The sequence below is a fragment of the Elephantulus edwardii genome, unplaced genomic scaffold, assembly GCF_000299155.1.
Source record: "Elephantulus edwardii isolate Elephantulus edwardi_28Jun2011 unplaced genomic scaffold, EleEdw1.0 scaffold00075, whole genome shotgun sequence".
Classification (NCBI taxonomy): Eukaryota; Metazoa; Chordata; class Mammalia; order Macroscelidea; family Macroscelididae; genus Elephantulus; species Elephantulus edwardii.
The window spans coordinates 9,130,801-9,152,894 of record NW_006399825.1 but is presented as its reverse complement, the minus strand read 5'-3'; the positions used below and the strand labels follow the sequence as shown (position 1 = coordinate 9,152,894).

The window sequence follows — 22,094 nt, the reverse complement described above, 5'->3', positions numbered from 1 at the left end:
AGAGAAATATTACCTAATTCTTAATTTGTATTTTGTTAAACACAAACGACTGATGTTTCCCATATAATATTCATCTAAAAAGTTTTAAATCATTTAGATTTAAAAATATATTTTACATAGTTTTTTCCAAAAAACATTCTTTGTGATACTGCAATTTAAAAAAAATAATAAAGTATTTTCTGCTTCTCAATTACTTTACATTCACCCAAAGTCAAGTAATTATGACATACTAATCACAAGGTGTATAATAAAGTGCACCATTTATAGAATAAAAAGGCTATTACACAAGGGGAAGAGTTAAATGAAGCACATTAGTTGGTCCTCCAAACTATAACAAAATTTCTACATTTACAAAAAAATCCAACTAATTTTACTTCATAGTAACATTTTTATGACACAGTAACTTGAATTTCCATTTCACAAAACATACCAATATTACAAAATTACCATTCATTCAATGTATTTACTGAGTGCCTAATGTGTGCCAGGCACTCATCTAACACAAAGATAGATCAGTGAACAAAACAGACAAAAATAACCATCCTTGGGGAACATGAAGAAACACCATAAAATTGCATGGCAAAAATAAATAAATAAATAAATAAATTAGAAGAGAAATTACACATCGATGTTAAAAGGCCAAGTGCCAAACATATCTTGACTCCCCATATGTAATATTCTACAAAAGAACAAAGAATGGAAATCCAGCCCTGGAATCTCTTACCTTAAATCTAAGCAACCACTTAATGCATAAATGGAGCAAATAAAAGGATAAGGAAAAAAAGCATTGAAAGGTTAGTTGAAACTTCAGGATGTGGAGAGAAAAGAAAAAAACAAAAATTAAGTTAAGCATTTAGCATTAACAAAATAATGTTTCAGTAGATCATAGAAAGAGTGGTTAAAGCAGAATGTGTCATGAACAGGAGTTTGTTGTTTGGAGTTTCTTTTTTATAAAATTACTTAAGACATAATTTTATTTAAAAAAACAAAACAGTTAATTTTATTAAAAACTTCTACAATTAGTGACCCTTAAACACTGAAAGTCCAAAAATGAAAGGAAATAGTTTCATAGTATTGAATAACATTTTACTTCGAGGATTTAAGTAAGAATTGGGGAAGGGTTTTATCTTTTTATTATATACGTAGACAAGTACAAATACATTTTATATGCTAAGTGCTTTTCTGGCATTATATTCAGAAAGCATCCTAAGTAATCTGTAAGCAGCTGTATGCTTTGAATAAATCTGAAAAGATTTTCCCAGGATAGAATAAATTGCATTGATTAATTATCTACCCAATTAAATTACACATCCTATTTTAACATGCTCTAATTAGTATAGCAATCTAAATCCATGTAGGTATCAATTAAGTCTCAAATTCCAAATAGTGCTTGCACTGTACATTTTACCAGTATCTACATTTAAACTCAAATTTCAAGTGACTTGTAGTCAAAATAGTGTAATATGCATCAATCAGTAGTATTTATAAATATTTACTATAAAAATATTAATTATAATATTCTTATATCAGAGTATCTGTTGAGTGGACTGCACAGTATGTTAAATTTCACCTATAGATGTATATACATACATATACATACTTATTTAAAGTCATACTTGATAAATTATATTCCAAATTACTGATCAGATGTAAATTTTAAGTATCTCAATACTTAGCTGAAACTCTAAATAGCTTCTTAAGTGTAGAAAACAATTTATAATTAAATTTATATGCTTTCAGTCTTGATTATGGTACTTTACAAACATACTAGGCACTCAAATACTTTTTAAAAGTCAAAATATGTATATACAGTCAAATGCAGAATTTGACTCAAATATTTTATCTACACTATTCTTACTCCAAAAACTTGAAAAAATTTTTTAAAAATTTCAAAGTACCTGTTTATTTATATGTTGTTTCTAAAAGCTAAAGTAAAAAATCTCAAAAATTTGAGATAAGGTGAATTAAAAACATATCAAATATTAATCAGTTCTATTTAATTAAAAAATTAAAGCATCATACATATTTACTAGACCTAGATGAATTATAACTGATTAAGCAAATGCAATGCATTCAAAGACTATTTTTTAATTTAAAACTTGAGAACACAGCACTAAGAAAAAGTAAAGGGAATAAAATAACACAGTAGCAAGGAATCTTCAGAGCCACAAATGAGGTAACTTGGTCTTCAAAGAAAGGAAAGATAAAAGCTTCATTTTCTAAAAAGTTAGTTCCATTATGAGTTACTGTTTCTTAAAAGCTTAAGAAAAAGTATACCTACCTTTACTCCATGGCCAATATCATCTAGAATTGTATAATCAATAGGTTTTCTAATATAACGAACTGGTCGTTCAAGGTTGGCTGGGGCAATAATTTTGTGTGTTCTTGAAGTATTTTTATTGGTAGTCAAAATACCAATTTCTCTTCTTGCAACTTTTTCTTTATGAATGTCAACAGTCTGCAAAACAATATAAACAATACAAAAATGTATAGCTCTAACATAAAAAATGAGCAGATATTTAACATTTTAATCCTCATCAACTTCAAACTGCCAAAATTTTCTTCATCAGACAACTTGTCCATTTTGAAGTTAAACTAGAGGTTGGCAAACCATGACTCAAAGGTCAAATCTGGCCACTTGCCAATATTTTATTTTTAAATAGACCTTATTTTACAGGGAAATTTTAAGTTTACATAAAAATAGAAAGTACAAAAGATTCCACGTTTTACTCTGCACTGCACAGCTTTTCCTATTAACATCCTGCATTCTAATATTTGTTGCAACTGATGAACCGATGCTAATACACTATTAAGTTCACAGTTGATATTAAAACCACTTGCCATCAAATAAGTGACTCTAATCCATGTTAGGATAAATTGTGTGCCATAAAGTTCAGTAGTTGGTTTTTTGATAGTGACTGCAAGAGCTTTCTTCTGAGACATCTCTGCTGGAGTAAAATTGCCAACATGCATCAACCATCTCCACCTGATTATTAACTGCCATCGGGTTGGTTTAAACTCATGATGAGTCTGAGTGCAGTTTAGGGCTTCCTGCTCCATAGTTTTAATGGCTGTGATCTTTGGAAGCAGATCACCAGGCCTGTCTTCTGAGGAACCTTTCGTGTTCTCGATTTGTATTGTACTGTTCTACAGAGACAAATAATGTGTCCAGAATTTGAGTTTCATACAGAATAAGTTCACTGCCCTAAATATAAATAAATGACCTCTGGAAGTTTAGCAGTAGAAGTCTCACCTTTCCTGTGGGAAACTTGGGTTCAAATTATAACCAATAAATTTCAAGTACCTCTAGTATGTTATGAAGTTTAATAGGTTTCAGCAAAGCTTCCAGACTTAAGACAGACTATGAACATTGATGATTTTTTTTAACTGATGTGGCACCTTTATTGAAAACCAATTGACCATTTAAATATAGGTGTATTTTGGACCTTGTCTTCTGGTACACTGATCTATTTTTCTAAATGCTGTACTTCTGGAAATCAGTTCATGGAACAATCCATAACCAATCACAAGAATGGTATAGGACAAGACAATGTGCTGTTCTCTTCTCCATGTGGCCAATTTGATGGGAGCAAACAATAATAGTAGCAACAACAAAAATACACTTATGATTCACCTTAACCGCCTTCACCTCCCTGAGCCCCAGAAAACCACTCCTTTTTTCATTAAGTTTATAGATATGCTTTGTCCAAAATATCACAGTATGGGAATGATACAGTTTCCTCAAAATGACTTTTTTAAATTACTTTGTGTGTGTGTGCGTGTAAATTTACAAATCATATTGCTTTTTGATTCATTCATACATTTTGTTTTCTAACATTAATCAAAATGTGATCTCTTTATTCTTTAGTCTTGCTTAATACTCCACTGCATGACTGTACCGTTAATTTCTTTAGCCATTCAACTGTTGGACACTTTGGTTGCTTCCCTCTTAATATTTTAAATAATGCTGCAGTAAACATGGGTGTACATGTATCAGTTTCTGTTGTAGCTCTTACTTGTTTAGGATATATACCTAGAAAGAGATTGCTAAATCAAATGGTTATTTCTATTCCTAACTTTCTTCTAAGAAAGGGTTAAGTTGGCTTATTTTATTAGCAATATACATTTAGGATTCACCCATATCTTTTAGTGGCTTAATAGTTCATTTCTCTCTATTGCTAGATAAGACACCATTGAATGTGTACCACTATTTATTCTCTATGACAGGTACCCTGGTTGCTTCTAACTTTTGGTAATTATGAATTAGTTCCTGTAAATATTAATGTTTAGGTTTTTATGTGAAGTTTCAGCTTATTTGGGTAAATACTTAAACATAACTGCTTTTGAGTGACTGCTAAATCACAGGGGAGCCTATATTCTTAACAACTGTCAGCTGTCTTCCTAGGTGGCAGTATTATTTCTGCCCCAGTAAGGAACCAGTTGCCTCCTCCTTACTAGCATCTTTCGTCATCAGTGCTTTGGATTTTAGTCATTCTAATAGGTCTGGAATTGTTCTTTATTATCTAAAGATCTCTTAACTGTTTTGAGTTCTAACCCTCTAGTGCTATATAAACATTTTTTCATACACTTATAGTTGCCATGTGTATATCTTTCCTGATGAAGTTTCTCTTCAAATATTTTTGCCAATTTAATAAAAGATTTGTAGTTTTGTTATTGAGAATTTTAAGAGTTTGCTGTGTTCTTTATCAGTTTTGCATTTTCTCCTAGTCTGTGAGTTGTCTTTTCAATCTCAAAAAAAATAGAGAAGTTTTTCATTTCAATTTTGTGGGTTTCGATTGTTTGAATATAAAAAATCATCAATTCTGAAGTCACTTAGATTTGTCTATGTTTTTGTCTGCGGGGGCTCTGCTGGCCTACTGGTAAGAAGCAGTGTTGCAATCCCGAAGGCATACACTTTGAACCCACCAGCTAGCTACTCCACAGGAGAAAAATGGACAATCTCCTCACATGCGATTTACAGCCTCTGAAAACCCACTGGAGGTCAGGTACAGTTGTTTCATGTACAGGTTGTTTCTAACATGACAGCACTCAACAACAACATTATCTAGAAGCAGCATGGTTTTGCATCTTATATTTAGACCTAAAGTCCCTATTAGGCAGCTCTGTGGGCATGTCTGTAGTGAGTTTGACAGGTAAGCCCAAAGATTTGACCTCCAGCAGTTAGAATCAGCACCAAGGGAGAAAAATGGGCCATCTACTCGTTTCATGATTTACAGCCGTACAGACCAGACTAACTCATCCTGACCACTCTATCTGGTCTGGGTCATGATGAGTCAGAGTAGACTCAACTGACGGTGAGTCAGCCTATTTTTAGTTACTTTGCATGAATGATCTAAGGTCTGTATCTATATTCCTTTTATTTTTACATTCAGATGCCCAGCTATTCCAGAACCATTCGCTGAAAAGATAATCTTTCTACTCAAATTGCTTTGAACTTTTGTCAAAGATCAGTTGATTATATTTGTTTGATCACTGTAGCTTTATGTTGGTGTTGTGTACCAGAGTCAGAACCAACCCATAACTCACCCTCCAGCAGGTTTTTAGAGGCAGTTAATCACACAGGAGGAGATTGCCTTTCCTTCTCTCATGGAGCAGCTAGCTGGTGGCCCTGAACCATATGCCTTTGGGATTGTAGCACAGCTTCTTGCCACTAGGCTACAAAAGCTAATTTTTTTTTTAAATGCAAACATGTACTGTCGAATTGGATCTGACTGGCACAGGATGGTATTGTCCTTCCTTCACCGGTGGAGCATCTAGTGGATTCGAACAACGTGCATTCAGGACTGCAGTGCAGCTTCTTGCCACTAGGCCACCAGAGCTCCCTTAAAGCTCTCTGAAGTTGGTAACATTGATACTACAACTCTCACCTTCTTCAGTATTGTGTTAGCTATTCTGGGCCTTTTGACTTCCTAAACAGAAAACAGTATCACTTCGTCAAAATAACTTGCTGAAATTTTTATTTGCATTACACTGAATCTATCAAGTTGGGAAGAAGTAACATTTTAAGAACATGATGTATCATCTTATCTATGAGTATGGAGTAGTATTCTACTTAAAAAAAAAACCTTTTATACTTTTCTTAGATACCTGTTGTACATCTTTTGTTAAATTTATACGTAAATATTTTTTTCTTTTTTCAGTACTAAATGGTGCTGTGCTTTTAATTGCAAATTCTAACTGTCTATTTCTGATCCATCTGTTTTTTTCCACACCTCACAAGCTGAACAGTGTTACAATTTTCAATGGTTGGGGGGGGGGATGTTATGACATGAAATTCAAATTGCGGCACTATCAATTTCTTGCTAGAACACAGGCACACTCACATCCTTAAATGTTGTCCAGGGTTTATTTTCAGGCTGTGATGGAAGCGATAGAGACTTTAAAGTCTGAAAGCCTAGAATATCTATTAGCTTATCCTTTACGAACCCTCAAAATAGTCTGTCTACCCTTGAGGAAAACAAACTCATTTTTTACTGTCCACTAGAATTCAGCCTGATAAAATGATCAAGAAAGTCCCAGTGATTAATCTGGCTACATTTTAAAATAATCTGCAACCTAGCGGTATTTAAAATACCCGTGATATTAAAAAAAAATGACAGGGCTGAAACCAAAATTATCATGTTAAAATTAATTTTTTCAAGAAAAACATGTTTACTGGGAATAAGTGCTTTTATTTATCTTTATTAAATATTCAAAATATAAATCAGTGGAGAATAGCAAAATGTTTATACTTACAGTTTTCTACTTGCTGATGGCACACTAAATTTCTCCACAAACACAGGAGTTAATGCAAGCATTTTTTTTTAAAAAAGTACAGCTTGCATCTTAGTGGGATGTAACCAGCAATTTTAAATGAAATAAAATAAAAACACTAGACAGCATACACATAAAGAAGCACTATTACTTAAAATATTTGTTAGTGATATGTATATAGATTAATACAAACTGTGTATTGGATGTGATACAAACTGACTTTTTGTTGTTGTCTACTGTGAATTTCAGCCAAAAAAGTTTGAAAAGCACCAAACTGGATTCCTCTCTTTTTTTTTTTTTTTTTTTAGGATTTCAGGAATTGTCTTTAATAAGTCTTCTTGGAACATGAACATATCTATCAACAGTTCTGACTTATGGGATTCCTCTCTTAATTATCATCTCATTCCACCCCTCAAGCAGCAACAGACTTTTATGCTAATTCCTTACCAGTCTTACATATCAACATTCTGTTTCTAAAAAGAGAACCAGATAGTAAGAAAAAAAAGGAAAGTTACCTACAGGAAAATTGTCTTCTACACTGCCTAACGTCACACAGGAAACCATAAAGAATTCAAAGCCTTCTATTTTTTATATTTTGGGTTTTTTACAATTAAATCAACAAATCTAAATCCATAACCATCAAATTATTGCACTCAGAGTGTGGTATACTGGGTTTATTGTTTTTTCTTTTATTGTTATTGCCTTTCTTATGCCATTGCCTTTTAACATATTGCTGTGTGAGAATGTGTAAATAAGAGTTTGAAGATTAGTAATAATGGGACTAGTTAGATCTTGCCAACCTGACAAGTTTAAATTGAACAGATTTAGTGGCATAAGATAGGGATTTTGCCACCAGCAAGAAAAAAAGCAGCACAGAATGCAGTGAATATCCCTTGGGGCCACAGATTCTTGGGGTAGTCTCACTGACACCCAAACAAAAGCAGTTAGCAGCAGTAAAGATGCAGAGACAGACCTAACAGAGATTAACCTGGGACTGTTACTCCACTGCGGTGACAGAACTTTGAAAAACGGCTTTTCTATCCATTGCATTAACCCCCGCTGGGGACATGGTCTCCAACTACCTTAACTGCGAACACATGGTCTTATAAATCATCAACAGCTGTGGGACTAATACAAGAGTATTTTCCACACTTTGGAGAGACTGTGGCAAGGTATAGCCTGATAGAACCCTGGAGATGGAGCCAAGTTAAAGGTTTTGCTTCTGGATGACTAAATGAAAAGCTGACTTGTGAATGTTATAAGACAAAGGTTTCTAGACAACTGAGGAAAACTAGGGTTTTATTTGTGCTGAACTGAGCCTAGACTTTCACTTGTTGACTGAGAAGCTGTCTGAACTGAGGTAATTGTGTCTTACTGTTAATCTAGCTTCAGGCTCCTATTTACTAAACCTGGACTTTTACTACATGTTATCCTTTGCCTTCTCTACCCCTCAACCTATTTCCCTAATAAACTCCACAGCTGTGAGCAAAATCTGAGTCAATTTTCAACAAACACTGGACCAAATGAGGATGATTCATAGAAATAGGGATAGGAGTATAGGGTAGTGGCATTGTCTGACCATGTGGCTATCTGTTTGGTAGTATGATACTGGGATACTAATGGGGATAGTCCACCTTTATGGAGCAGGCAGAAGTTAGTATCAGCTTTCCCCACTGCTCCTTATATACCCACAAAGTCAGATTCTACAGTCAGACTAAAGAGCTTTATAACACTGACCTAAAGCCTGAAGGCCAACAGGTCTTCGAGCACACTTGAGAAGTTGTCAGGACTAAAGAACTACATCTTGTTTTGAATTTGAATAACCTGTTAAATATTAGGATCATTATATGAGTTCTGTATAGCCACTTCAATGGATTCTCAGTCCCAGTAGTGGAGCAGTTAAAGTCCTGGAGAGCCAGTTTGTGTTAAATATGACAGAAGTAGATGGAAGCGCATGGGCAGCATTGTTCAACTTCAGAGGAATCAATTTTATACTGTCGATGTTGTGTATGGGGTCTGTTTCCCATTGTGGAGTTAGTGGCGGTCAGATGCAACTCCAGTTATACTCTTTTTGCATAGAGTACCCCTATTAGAAAGAGAGGGAATTCTATTGGCTTAGTAGTAAGGAACTGCTAAGTTCCAAAGGTTAAGTGGTTCAAATCCACCAGCTTCCCCAAGGAAGAAAGTTGGGCACTCTACCCTTGAGACTTACTGCCTCTGAAAACCCACTAGAGTTTTCAGTTTCAACTTAATAGTACACAACATTATTAGAAAGAGTACAATTGTCTCACAGGATTTCCAAGGAGATAATCTCACTGTAAACACACTGCCACAACTTTTCCTAGGAGGTTGTTGGTGGAGGCAAAGCATAAACCTTTCAGTTAGCAGTTGAACACTTAATCAATGTGCTGTCAAGAGTTCCTTTTAATCTAAAACTAAGAAATCATTAAGACAACAGAATATATAAGCCAAAAACTAAGAATTAAGTCTTTTTCTTTTTTTTCAAATGATTGTTGTGGTGGTTGTTTTATGCTGTCAAGCCAGAATCAACACAGAGGTGACCCTCCCGCAGGCCCTCCAAGGCAGCAAACTCCACAAGAGGAGACTGTCCTTCATCCTCCATGGAGTAGCTGGTGAATCCAAATCATGCCCCTTCCTCAACCCACCCCTCGGACTGCAGCACAGCTCCACGCAACCAGGCCACCAGAGTTCTCAATTTACTTCATTTTTAATTTCAGAGTAAAGAAAAATAATCACATCCTCAGTTGTTAATGAGTCTTCATGAATAATTAAAAATACAGGCTACAAAGATTATTTCATACTTAAGATCAAGAGTATTCTAAAATAAAGAAAAAATATATGACACTTGGAATTTTTTTAATCTTTTTCAGATCAGTAACAAAACTTGGTAGAGAATATAGTTCTCCTTGGACACTTTAACCATCCTTAGTTTTCAGAAATAGACTTATTCAAACATGAAATGAAAAGAGTGAAAAACTGATCAAATATAACTCTAAACTCAAAACTCATTTTTGTCAACTCTGAACTGTCAAGTTAGAACCACAAATGATCCTCCACTTGGTTTCCTAGGCTGTAAATGGTCTCCAGTGTAACAGCAGGTGGGTATGAAGTACCAAAGGGGTATGGCCCATGAGTTAGGAGTGCAAGTCCCAACAGTCTATACCACCAAAGCTCATTTGCAGAAGTCTAAGCTTACAGCAAAATGCAATTCCAAATCAATGTCAATTCTTCATAACAGAAATATTAACGAATCTCTATAGAATGAAAAGGAGAAAACTTATTTAGTTGCACTAATAGACAGTAAAAAATTTGATCACATTTATACTTAAATTATTTTTTAAAACCTGAGATTTCTTTTTAAAGCACTGGAATAAGAAAACTTGTTCTTTTGATTTCACAAGAGTTAATGATGTGATCTGTAGATTTGGGAGCATTTACATATTACCTCTATGTTCTCTCTACATAAATAAACATGCAGTTTATACTGATCATTACAGAATGGACAAAAGGAAAATTAACAAAGCAAAGGGAAAAAAACGATAACTGTCTAAACAGGAAACTGTTGCTATAAAAGAGAATAAAATTTTTTTAAAAAGATAATAAAATTTTACTTCAAGGTTACTGGGAGAAAAGGTCAAGTCTAAAATACATGAGTTACAAGGAAATATATACTTTCTTCATAAGGAAAATAAGTTCTCTACTCTCAAAAAGTAATTCATTGAAGAAATTATGGGAAAAGGAATGTTCTTCGCTTCTTAATTTTTACAAAAAATTGGTATTTTAAAACAATTTTTTTTCAATTTACAGAATTTAAAATGTTTCCTTTTTTAAAAAAAACCAGAATACATAACCTCTGTACAAAGAAAAAAAATAAAAAGTCTGGGTGATCCTATTTGATCATACTACATAATTTAGAATGTAATCATGTCATTGGCTAAAAGTTATTTTCTAATTTATACTCATTCCTTTGATAGCATTAATTTGTGAACTAAAGTTTCTTATTTAGTTCAGCTGCATTTATGGCACAAGACTCTCATTTTCAAAACTGTGGCACCCATTTTCCTTAAGTGTAACACAGCAGCAATTTTATTTTTTTAAAAGGTTAACAATTAGAACAGGATGGTTTAGCTATATTCTCTACTTTTATACTTACTAGTTAGAATAGTTACAGAAAGTTTGATCCTTCTTTCTCCTCCACCCATATCTCAATCATAGGTTTTCTTTCACCTTATTCCTGATCTTGTTGTTTGGGGAAGTGTGGGAGTTTGAGAAAGGTGCTCATGTGTTTTAGATGGGACTAAGTGAGTATAGAGGCAATTATGAGACAAAATAATCTGGGGTATATTACACTGCCCTACAAATTTAGTTATATGATAAATAACACCTATCAAAAACCTATAAAAGAGGAGACATCCTAGGCGAGCTCTGGGGGCCCAGTGGCAAGAAGTTGCAGTGCAATCTCAGAGGTACACAATTCAAATCCACCAGATGCTCTGCTGAAGAAGGAGGAACAATCTCCTCCTGTATCAGTCAGATCTGATTTGACGCTACACACAAAAAATAATGACATAAAATAGTTTTTATTAAAAAAAAAAGAGGAGACATCCTAACAGCGCCCTGACAATATCAGCCTGTAACAGCTGTACTGTAAGAAAGCCACTTTTCCCAACTGTGAGGTAATGGTCATTGTCTGGGTATTTAAGGTTCAACTCCAATCTTGTGGTTACTGGTAAACAGGGACGTTAAACTGAACAGGCATCAATAAATTAAAAAATGGAAAATAGGGTTTAAAAGCAATTTATGTTCAGGGGAATTTGGTTCTAAATACTCTGTTCAAAGGGATTACTGATAAAGGGTCTTGGCCTGTCCCTAGCCACCTGATGGCTTTTCACCTTTAGCCCAAGAGTGGTTTCAACCAGAGTGCAACCCCTGTAGAGTTGGTGATTGTTTGGGAAGTCTTGGTAGTTAAACACAGGTTGTAAATATATTGAATTATGAAAACTTGTGTTTATGAAATTTTTTTCCCTTTTTTTTATTTAATATTTTTTTTATTGGGAAAAACATATTGGGGGTACAAGGAGGTGAGGGTTGGGGGCAGAAGGGTGAGGATGGGCCAGGATGCAGTTGCAGAGCTGCACAGTTTGGTCGGTGGGGGGAGCAGGTGAAGGAAATGATGAGGGTCCAGTGGGGACCAGATGCTACAGAGGAATGACAAGCATTTTCCAAAAGTAATTAAACCAACTGACTTATTGAATTGGGAATTGGATGTGTTTATGAAATTTTATGTTGGGTTAAAAATAATTTTTAAGGGGAGCTCTGGTGACCTAATGGCAAGAAGCTGCACTACAAGCCCAGAGGCGCACGGTTCAAATACACCAGATGCTCTGCCGGGAAAGGAGGGACAATTTCCTTCTGTACCAGTCAGATCCGATTTAACAGTACACACACAAAAAATTAATAAAATAAAAATTTAAAAAAATAATTGTTTCAAATAGTAATTTTTAAAAGCATTCTCAAGAGAGTCAAAAGCATTTAATTTGTCAGTATGTTTCTAAGGTGTTCCAATGATACAGTACATTATGTGTTGTACAACTAACTGAAAGGAGGAAAGTTCTAATCGACCATCCATTCTGATAGAGAAAATCAGACTTGTCAAAGTCTGACAGTCTCAGAAACCTGACAGAGGGTCACTATGACTTGGAATCCACAATGACAGTGAGTTAATTTTTTAATAGATAATCATGTCAGTATGAACATGTTGGCCTGAATTATTCTATTTTGTGATGAGCTGTCCTGCACACTGTAGGATGTAGAAAAGCATCACTGGCTTCTACCAAGTAGAAATCTAAGCAAACCCCACACTCTCAAGTTATGACAAGCAAAAATTATCACATTGCCAAATATCCTCGCAAAGGTAAAATCACCCTAACAGAGAATCAATTATCTAAACTACTAACTTGTCCTCTCATGATCATTTAGAAGTATCAATCATTGCTGAACTTTTCACAAGCATTGACTTAGGATGACATTACCCTTGGGAAAAAAAATATATAGCTTTCAAAAAAAATCAGAATAATATATATTCTTGTCATTTCACCACTGCATAGAAGTTCCTGCAAACAAACATATCATCAGAAATTAATTTTAGGGTTTTTTGGAATTCTAATAACTTGAAGAACTAAGTAAAAATTTGGTCCAGAAGACCTACTTAATTTATCTTTTTCAAGCCTGCTTTTACGCAAAAAAAAAATCAGTGTTGTTATGTGCCATTGAGTTGGAAATTACTCACAGCTGACACTCCAGTGGTTTTCAGAGGCTATAATCGTATAGGAAGAGACTGCTCATCTTCCCCCTGCAGAGCAGGTTGTGGATTTGAACAGTCATAGGGTTGACAGTGCAGCACCTTACCCACTAGGCAAAATGAGCTTCCTATGGAAAATATAAGCATGTTCAAATTGTTGTTAGATGTCATTTGGCCAACAACAACTCATAGGGACCCTTTGAACAAAAGAGAAACCACGCCCTATTTTGTACCAACCTCACAATCAATGCTCCAGCCCACTGTAGTGTTAACTGTTGTTAATCATCTCATTCACTGATCCTCCACTACTCCCAGCATGATGTCTTTTCCCAAAGACTCACTCCTACTCTAACATGCTCAACATGAGACAGTCTCTCCATGTCTACCTGTAGGAAGTACCCAGACTGCCCTTCTCCAAAACAGATTTGTTTGACAAGTCCATGTTATATTCAATACTCTTTGTTAGCACCATGATTTAAAGAGACTGATTATTCTTCCCTTTTTTTAGTTCATTTTTAAGCATACTTTGGTCTTTAAACTGACAACCTTCCCCTTTAGCCCGAGAGAAGTACTTCCCAAGAGATTTGTCCAATGCAAGAAATCTTTTGATTTCTTGACTACTGCTAAATAGGTATTGGCTGTGGATCCGAATAAAACAAAATCATGAACAACTTCAATCTCTTCTCTATCAATCATAATCTGGCTGTGAGGATTTTGGGGGTTTTTTCCATGTTGAAGTATAATCTACTTTGAAGGTCACAGTCTTGATTTTCTTCAAGAAATGTTTTGTGTCATCTTTACTTTCTGCAAACAAGATTGCATCATATCTGTATAATCCGTAAGTTGTTGATGAACCTTCCTCCAAATTTGATGCTACAGTCTTTTTTCAGATAGTACAACTTCTCAAATGATTGGATCAGAATATACAGATTCAAGATGTATCAAGATACAATTTAACTATGGTGAACACCTTTCCTAATATTAAACCATGTAGTTTCCCCTTGTTCTTCTTAAACAACTGCTACTTGGGCTATGTCTAGGTTTCCCATGAGCAGACTTAAATGTTCTCAGGTTCTGATTCTTCTCAATATTATCCATAATTCATCATGATTCAAATAGTCCAATAATTTGCATGGTCAATAAAACATAAGTAAAAATCAGTATTCTCGGTTCTCAGTCAATATCCTTTTAACAACTACGTCTCCTGAATTCAGCATGAATTTCTTAGCATTTCTTTTTCAATGCACTGTTCCACTTGTTTTTTAAGAATCTTCAACAAGCTTTTACTTAGTGGTAAGGAGCTGCACTGGCTGTGATAGTACTGATACTGGTTTTTGGGTTTGTTCTGTTTTAGTATTGATATTGTTTGATAATTTCATCAACTATTGTCAAATTAGAATGTAACAAACAACAATCTAACTCATTAAGGGGACTCTCAATTTTAAGGAATTTAGTAAAGTTCCTATTTTTTTTAATAAAAATATCACTTCTACAGTTTCCTTATATTAAAATTACAACTTTTAAGTAATCATGATTGCCTTTGCTTTCATTGTATTTGTTGATTCTATAACACTAAAAAGTATTAAGTTAAATTCTGAAAGCAATTAACACTGATGTTTGGGAAGAATTGTATTAGTTAAGGAAAGTATTTCAAACTTCTATCTGAGTTTCTAAGATTATATGACAATAAGCTTATTCTTTTAAAAAATCCCAATAATATAACTCACCTGTGGAAAGCAAAAAATGCATTTAGCTAGCAAAGAAGGAAAATCAACACTAATGCCAAGTCCACTCATAATACTGTTTGTTAACAGAACCTGCTAACCAAAAATCATACCAAGGAAGAGCACTGTAGCTAGACAGCACTTGTATATCTGTTCTCCCATAGTTCCTTATGAAAGAATTTCCCCATCCTTCTCACTGCTATTGCCAAGCTGGTCTCGCATGCTGCAAGCTCCCCACTCCCCCATGACACTTCAGCCACGCAGTGCCAATCTCAGGCTCCACTAGAACATCTCTTTATCACCGTAAGATAATTGTGCTGACTCCCAGATCCCCTGCAAGCCTGGGCCCCACTCCCACTTCTCCCTCATGGACCCAAGCACATGCTCAGGCCATAGCAGATGACAAGAAGGTACTACTATATAAAATATTTTGTTTTGAAATACCCATGCATTGTTGTTTCCCATTACCACAGGCAATTGAGAGTTGACTGTACTGGATAGCACTACCTCAGTTAGCTGCCCATCAGTATGGGAAAACATCTGCAATCAAACAGTTACAGTGGATTAACTCAACTAAATTGTGTATTTTAAAATACTTCTCATTTTATTAGTAGTAAGGTATTGTTTCAAACAAGCATTTAATTATTTAAGTAACAGATAGTTTTTTATATTATGTACCTTTCACAAAACAACGTCAATCACTAACAAACTTACTGGGTAATTGTCAGTTGTTTGTTTTTATGAAATAATGTAAAAACTATACATAAGAAATAGTTGTTATTAGGTGTCATGAACCTGATTCCATCTTGTAGCAACACTATGTACCACAGAAGGAAAGAACTGTACAGTCCAGCATCATCCTCCCAACTACTGCTACTGTTACAGGCACAATGTCAATCTCCTTGAGGGTCTTCCTTTTTTTTTTTTTCACTGATCCTATGTAGTCAACTATCTACACATGATTATAAACTGACAACCTACTGCAATATACCTTATTTTTTAAAGAGGTAAATTTTAAACATGGCTATGAATATATAATTTTTAGAGAAAATAGTATATTACAGAGTGAGTTTCTCTGATTCCTCTTAGACCTTTCACTGTTTTTTATGAAAAAGGAGCTCTGATGTTTTAATGGCAAGGAACTGCACTGCCAACCCACAGGTTGAAATCCACCAGCTGCTCCTGAGAAGAAACATGGCAATCTCATCCTGTGCAAATTAACTGTCTTTGAAAATCTGCTGAAGGATCAGCTATGGGTTAGTTTCATTACGACAATACTTCACAACTGTCCTGAAACTTGACACTTGAAAAGAATTACTTTCATCTCTGTATTACTTTATAATTATTCCTGCGTATCACCTTTACATCAGGCCTACTAATTCAGTGAGCTCCTGAAAGGGTGGGAAGAATATGAACTACATTTTTTAAGTTCTTTATATTACCTTTTGAACTCTCTTGATCAATTATTTATAAGCTATAATAAACTGAATACAGACAGTAGTGACTGTTCAAACTAGAAAGGAAAGACTGGCTTTTCTTGAGAGTGTGTGTATATGTATCTATATATAAACATATATATATACATACATATACTCAAGAAATAGACATAAAAGTATTTCTATCTTTATGTACATAAATGTAGAAAATTTTATATATGTATGTATAAATTAAATCAAATCTTTAAATAAATATAAGTATATATGCACAAATATATAGGGAGCTCTAGTGACCTCGCGGGTAAGGAGTTGCTCTGCCAATATGTAGGCAATATAAACCCACCAGTAGTCCGTGGGAAAAAGATGAGCAATCTTGACCCATGTAATCTACAGCCTCTAAACATCGGTTTGAGGGTCAGCTACAAGTCAGTTCCAACTCAATGACACATAACAACAAAACCTATCGATGTGTCTTAGGAATCTCTGAAGGCTTACTGGTAAGGAATTACACTGCCAACCCAAAGGTACACAGTTCAAATCCATCAGTTGCTCTGTGGGATAAAGATGGGAAATCAACACCTTTCTGATTTATTGCCTATCAAAAACCTACTAGAGGGGTAGCTATGAGTCAATTCCAACTCGAAGGTACAGAACAACAGCAACGTATATCTCAAAATCATCTTATATATTTGATCAAGGCTTTTTCTGAAGGAATTTGTTTGAATGATGTACTTTATAAATTATTCCCTTTTTTCTTAACTAATCAGAAATTAACACAAAATCACAAAGTAGTAATATTCACCCTAATTCATAATGCTATGTTGACTGACATTCTATGGGCATGTAATCAGAAGGAGCTACTACCTTGAACGAGCATTATGCTTGAAAAAGCAGAGAGTAAAAGGAAGGAAGACCCTCAATAAGATGAGCTGATACAATGACTACAGCAATGGGTTCTTAATGGGCAAACTGTGAAGATGGCGTAGGATAAGGCAAGGTTTCATTCTTGTGTGTGTGTGTGTGTGTGTGTGTGTGTGTATGAAAGCTAAGAATCAGAGTTAACAAGTTACAATAACAAAAATGCATGCCTGAACAAATAAAAAGTGAAATAAAACATCTGCTGTAACCATGTATTCTTGGAAAACATTTAATGCCAATTAACTCTTAATATCAATTTGAAAGAGCCCTCTCTGGTTGCATAGCACATTACATATTAGGCTGTTAATCAAAAGGTTTATAGTTTGAATCCCCAACTCATTCTAAAGGAAAAAGAGAAGTAGTATCCTCACATAAAGATTTACTGCCTTGGAACCCCAATTGAGAGTTGCTATAAATTAGAATTAACTTGACAGCAGTGGGCTTAGTTTTGGTTTTTATCAGTTTTAAGATTATACATTTCAACTGTTTTTAAAATAATAATGCTTCCAAAGAACTGACTAGATAACTGCAAGAGAGCTAGAGACAGAATTTCTTTACAATTTACCATCCATAAAATAATCTATTTCAAGAATCTATTCTAGTACTACCATGTTGTTGTTGTTGTTGTTGTTGTTATGTGCCATGGAGTCACCTGCGACTCATAGCTACCCTATGTATAACAGGCCTAAACCCTGCTCTATCCTGTGCAAATTTTATTGTCTCTGACACACCTACCCCCATTACCCCAGTCACTGAATCAATCTATCTCACTGAGGGTATAGATGTGATAATATATTGTCATTTTAACACCAAAGAGAGTCTGAGGCTTAATAATCCAAATCAATTCTATTTAGTTTTTAAAATGTTTGGTTTATATAGTTAGGAATTATTTCTATTTAGAAAGAGTACATATTTGATTAAGGTTCTCAGGAGATAAGAGATACCAATGGGGAAAGGAACAAAATATATCTAGTGTGTAATAATATTGGCCTTGATAATTTAATAATACATGGTTTTGAACAAGTGGCCACAGAGACAAAGTGTCTACATGCTCAGCAGCTAACCAAAAAGTGAACAATTAGAACTCACCACCCAGCCACTCTATAGTGGGGAAATGAGGCAATCGTTTCTACCTATATTTACAGCCTTGGAAATCCTATGTAAGACATTCTACTTTATCCTACAGTATCATTTCGAGTCAAAAGCACCTCTGTAATACTGAGTATGGCTGACCTTAAAAATCTTACTACACAATACTAACAACTTTTAACACACCTGTCATCTTAAGAGACAGGTAGACTTCTCTTTTAATCTCTTTTTTTGTGTTTCATCAAGTCATTCTCCCTAGGAAATCTCAGAATTAATATTTCTGTCCATGTTGAACAAAAATCTGGTTTCACAATAAAAGTCTTCTGGCTCCTTCTAAAATAAAAATAATAATTTTAATAATAATTCAAAGTAACCAAAACGATTTATAAACTTTCATTCAAATTATAAAGTTATATAAAATAAAGAGGCCCTTGATAACACATCTGCCCAATGCAATAATAACTCAAAGCATAATGACATTTAAGATTCAAATATTATAAAATTCTTTGTTTTCTTTCAGGAAAGACACAATTATTCTTTTAAAGTAGCAATTAGCAACCTATAACCACCCACTGGCTAAATCTGGCCCACACTCTGTTTTCATATGGCCCAGAGGAATGGGTTTATATTTTAAAAGAATTGCTAAGAACAGACAAATAAAATAAAAAGTAACAGAAGCCATCTGTGGGTCACAAAACCTACAATATTTACTAATCTTTCAGAGAAAAACAAGAATGACAAGCAGTTTTAAATTATTTGCTAAATAAACACCCTAAAAATTAGAGTATTAACTAAGTAAATAAAGATTAACACGTTTTCTTATGTTCTGCTATTACATTTTATAGAATATAAAATATTCTACTTCTTGTTGTGCCCCATCGAATCAATTATGACTCACAGCGATTCTTCAAACATCTCTGAACCTTGCTTAATACTGAACCAAGAAGCAACAAATAGCCTTCATATTCAAATGACATTCTGAACAAAAGTTCAACCCATACATGAAATATAATGGGGGGAAAAAAGTACATTCCATGAGGCAGATGCTAAAAAAGATTTTTTTAAAAGAAAAAGATTGCTTAGTCTTATTATTTCTATAAACCCTTACTATTTCTTAACCCCTTGAGCAAATATTTAAATCTATTTTAACAAATCTGAATAGCCGCTTAGAATCTCTGAATCCTCACCTCCAGGTATTGTCCAGCAAATACTCAACCCTAATAAAAAAGCTTCAACAAATTCTTTAGAGCTCTGACTCACCCCTCTTATTACTGACCTTAGTGGTTAAGAAATTGTGCTGCCAATCCAAAGGTACATAGTTCCTACCTTTTCTATGACCTCACTTACATATAAAGATAAGAAAACAATTGTGTAGAGACCACTGTTGTTGCTGTGTACCATCAGTCAGAACCAATCCATAGCTGACTTTCTGGTGGGTTTTCAGAAGCAGTTAATCTCATAGGAGGAAACTGCTCATCTTTCTCCCACGGCGCAGCTGGTGGACTCAAACCACATGTCATCGGGATTACAGTGCAGCTACTTTCCAGTAGGCCAGCAGAGCTCTCAGAGGTTAGAAAAAGTTAAGAGGAAAGGGGGGAAAGGGAGGACTAACTGTAATGGAAAAGCTGACTTGAGGAAGGATACAGTTATAAGGCCAATTACTGTAATTTCTGTCAATAATGTGAGCACCTATAAAAAGGTGAATTGGCAAAAGTTGTGTGACAAGATATATTTTTAACAGCAACAAAGAAGTAAACTGGCCAACTAATGTGTAAAGTACTTTTGATCTACCTCTTCATCTGTTGCATAGTGCCCAAGATCGTTAAAGTTTGCAGTAGCTATCCAAGACACAACAGTTTCTGTTCTCTTGGAGCAACACAGGAAGAAGAGTCAGAAACAGAAGGAAGATAAGAAATATGTGGCTAATGCTGGCGAGGTTGTGTAGAAACTGGAACTTTTTTTTCCGAAAGGAAAAAAGTGAACTGGGTGGTGGGGAAGCAGGAAGGAAAATGTGCAACAATGAATGAATGGAAATCCAAGTTCTTTATAAACTTACAATAAAATCCCAATTAAAAGAAAGAGGAAAAAAAGGAACTCATGAAATATACAAAATGGGTGACCCTGGAGGACTTTATGGTGAGTGAAATATCTCAGTCACAAATACTGCACAGTGCCACTGTTGTAAAGTGGAACTAACATTGGAGTTGGGAGAAAACTAAGAGGGGATAAATAATGTATACTGTATTGAAACAGATGAGGGAGAGAACTGTTTAGGAGGAATATACGATTAGGTATTATTGTCATGAACAAGAGTCCGGAACATGAAAGCTGTGTAGTGAACTAGACTTGGGAGGTGGAGGAGTTGCCTAACAATGAAAGAATTGTTTTTTTTACTTTTTAAAAAGAGAAGAGTGAACCTGGGGGGACAGTGTGGACAGGCAGGAGAGTGTGCAACAATGAATGAATGGAAATCCAAAGTCTCTGTAAACTTTCATTAGAATAAATTTAAAAAATCCAACAATCATATAGCTTAAATAGTAAAGATCTGTGTCACAGATTGAATACTGTTTTAAAAAAAAACTACATTTATGCAACAATATAAGGAAAGCTCTGGTTGCCTAGTTCACAGACAGTTAAGCTGCTAACCGGAAGAGAAGCCAGTTTGAATCCACCAGCAGCTCTAATTGCTAACTGTGAAATTTACAACCTTCGAAAATCCATTGGAGGGTCAGTTCTGAGTCAGTTCTAGCTCTGAGGCAATGAATGTGGCTTCTGAATGATATAAAGCGGAAACTGAATAAAGATAAACCAAATAGTTATAAAAAGATTTTTATAAGATAATTAATAATAAAACATTCTTAATTACATCACAGCCTTATAAGAAGAATTTCTATAGGGAATAACCTGTAATACCTTTTATGTCACTACAGATAGAAGGCAAGAAAAACAAGCTCAGAAGGGGGAATCTTAAGTACCACCAAGAAATCGTTTTCAGAAGAGTGTGTTTTTCTGGGCTCAGGTTCTTGAGCACCAAAACTCTTTGATTCCACAGAAGATCAAACAGGGAATCTCAAAAAAAAAAAAATAGCAGATCCACAGATGGTGAAAGAAACAATGTCCTTTAGAACCAACAGAGGTGGCATGCTAACTTTAGACCTATGCCATCATGTCAAGTACAACTCAGATCTACCCTACAAACAATGAATCTGAATCATGCTCTATCCTGTGCCACCCTCATCATTCCTGATATACATTGACACATGTCCACTGCTACAGTCATGGTGTCGATCCACCTCGTTGATGGTCTTCCTCTCTTCCACCGAGCCTCTACCTATCCAAGCATGGTTATGTTTTTGCAAAGACTGGCCCCTCCTAACAACATGCCTAAACTATGTGAGATGAAGTTTGATCATCTTTGCCTCTAAGGAGCACCCTGAATGCATTTCCGCCAAGACATATTTGCTTGTTATTCTGCCTAGCCTCATCACTAGGTAAGACACTCTTGTACAAATGTTTCTTTAAGAAAGATCAATACGAGATCAAAATGACAACAGCAGTTTTAAAGATAAGTTAAGAGCCTCATTGGTAGGTATTAAAAGAGGAGGAACTGGGGAAATGAGGATTAGAACAGTTCTACAACTCAAAGAATGTTGTTGTTGTTGTTATGTGCCGTCGAGTCGCTTGCAACTCATAGCAACCCTATGCACAAGACCCCTAAACTCGGCTCTGTCCTGTGCCAATCACGCTGTCTCTGACACACCCATCCCAATTATCCCAGTCACGGAATCAATCCACCTCATAGAGGGCCTTCCTCTCCTGCGCCGTCCCTCC

At 35.0% G+C, this 22,094-nt stretch overlaps 1 protein-coding gene across 9 annotated transcripts in view; it reads right to left on the bottom strand.

The window, feature by feature from the left end:
- ABI2 (abl-interactor 2) overlaps nt 1-22,094 on the bottom strand; it is a 151,484-nt gene that overhangs the window by 43,550 nt on the left and 85,840 nt on the right. For 6 of the 9 annotated variants that reach the window (XM_006889100.1, XM_006889101.1, XM_006889098.1 and 3 more), the window contains exon 3: nt 2,282-2,458. The exons of 1 other annotated variant lie outside the window; for it this stretch is intronic. In XM_006889100.1, coding sequence (XP_006889162.1) covers nt 2,282-2,458 — 177 coding nt within the window. Of the gene's footprint in view, nt 1-724; nt 743-2,281; nt 2,459-22,094 lie in introns of all 9 variants that reach the window. 2 more of the 9 variants (XM_006889097.1, XM_006889099.1) reach the window with 1 other exon arrangement.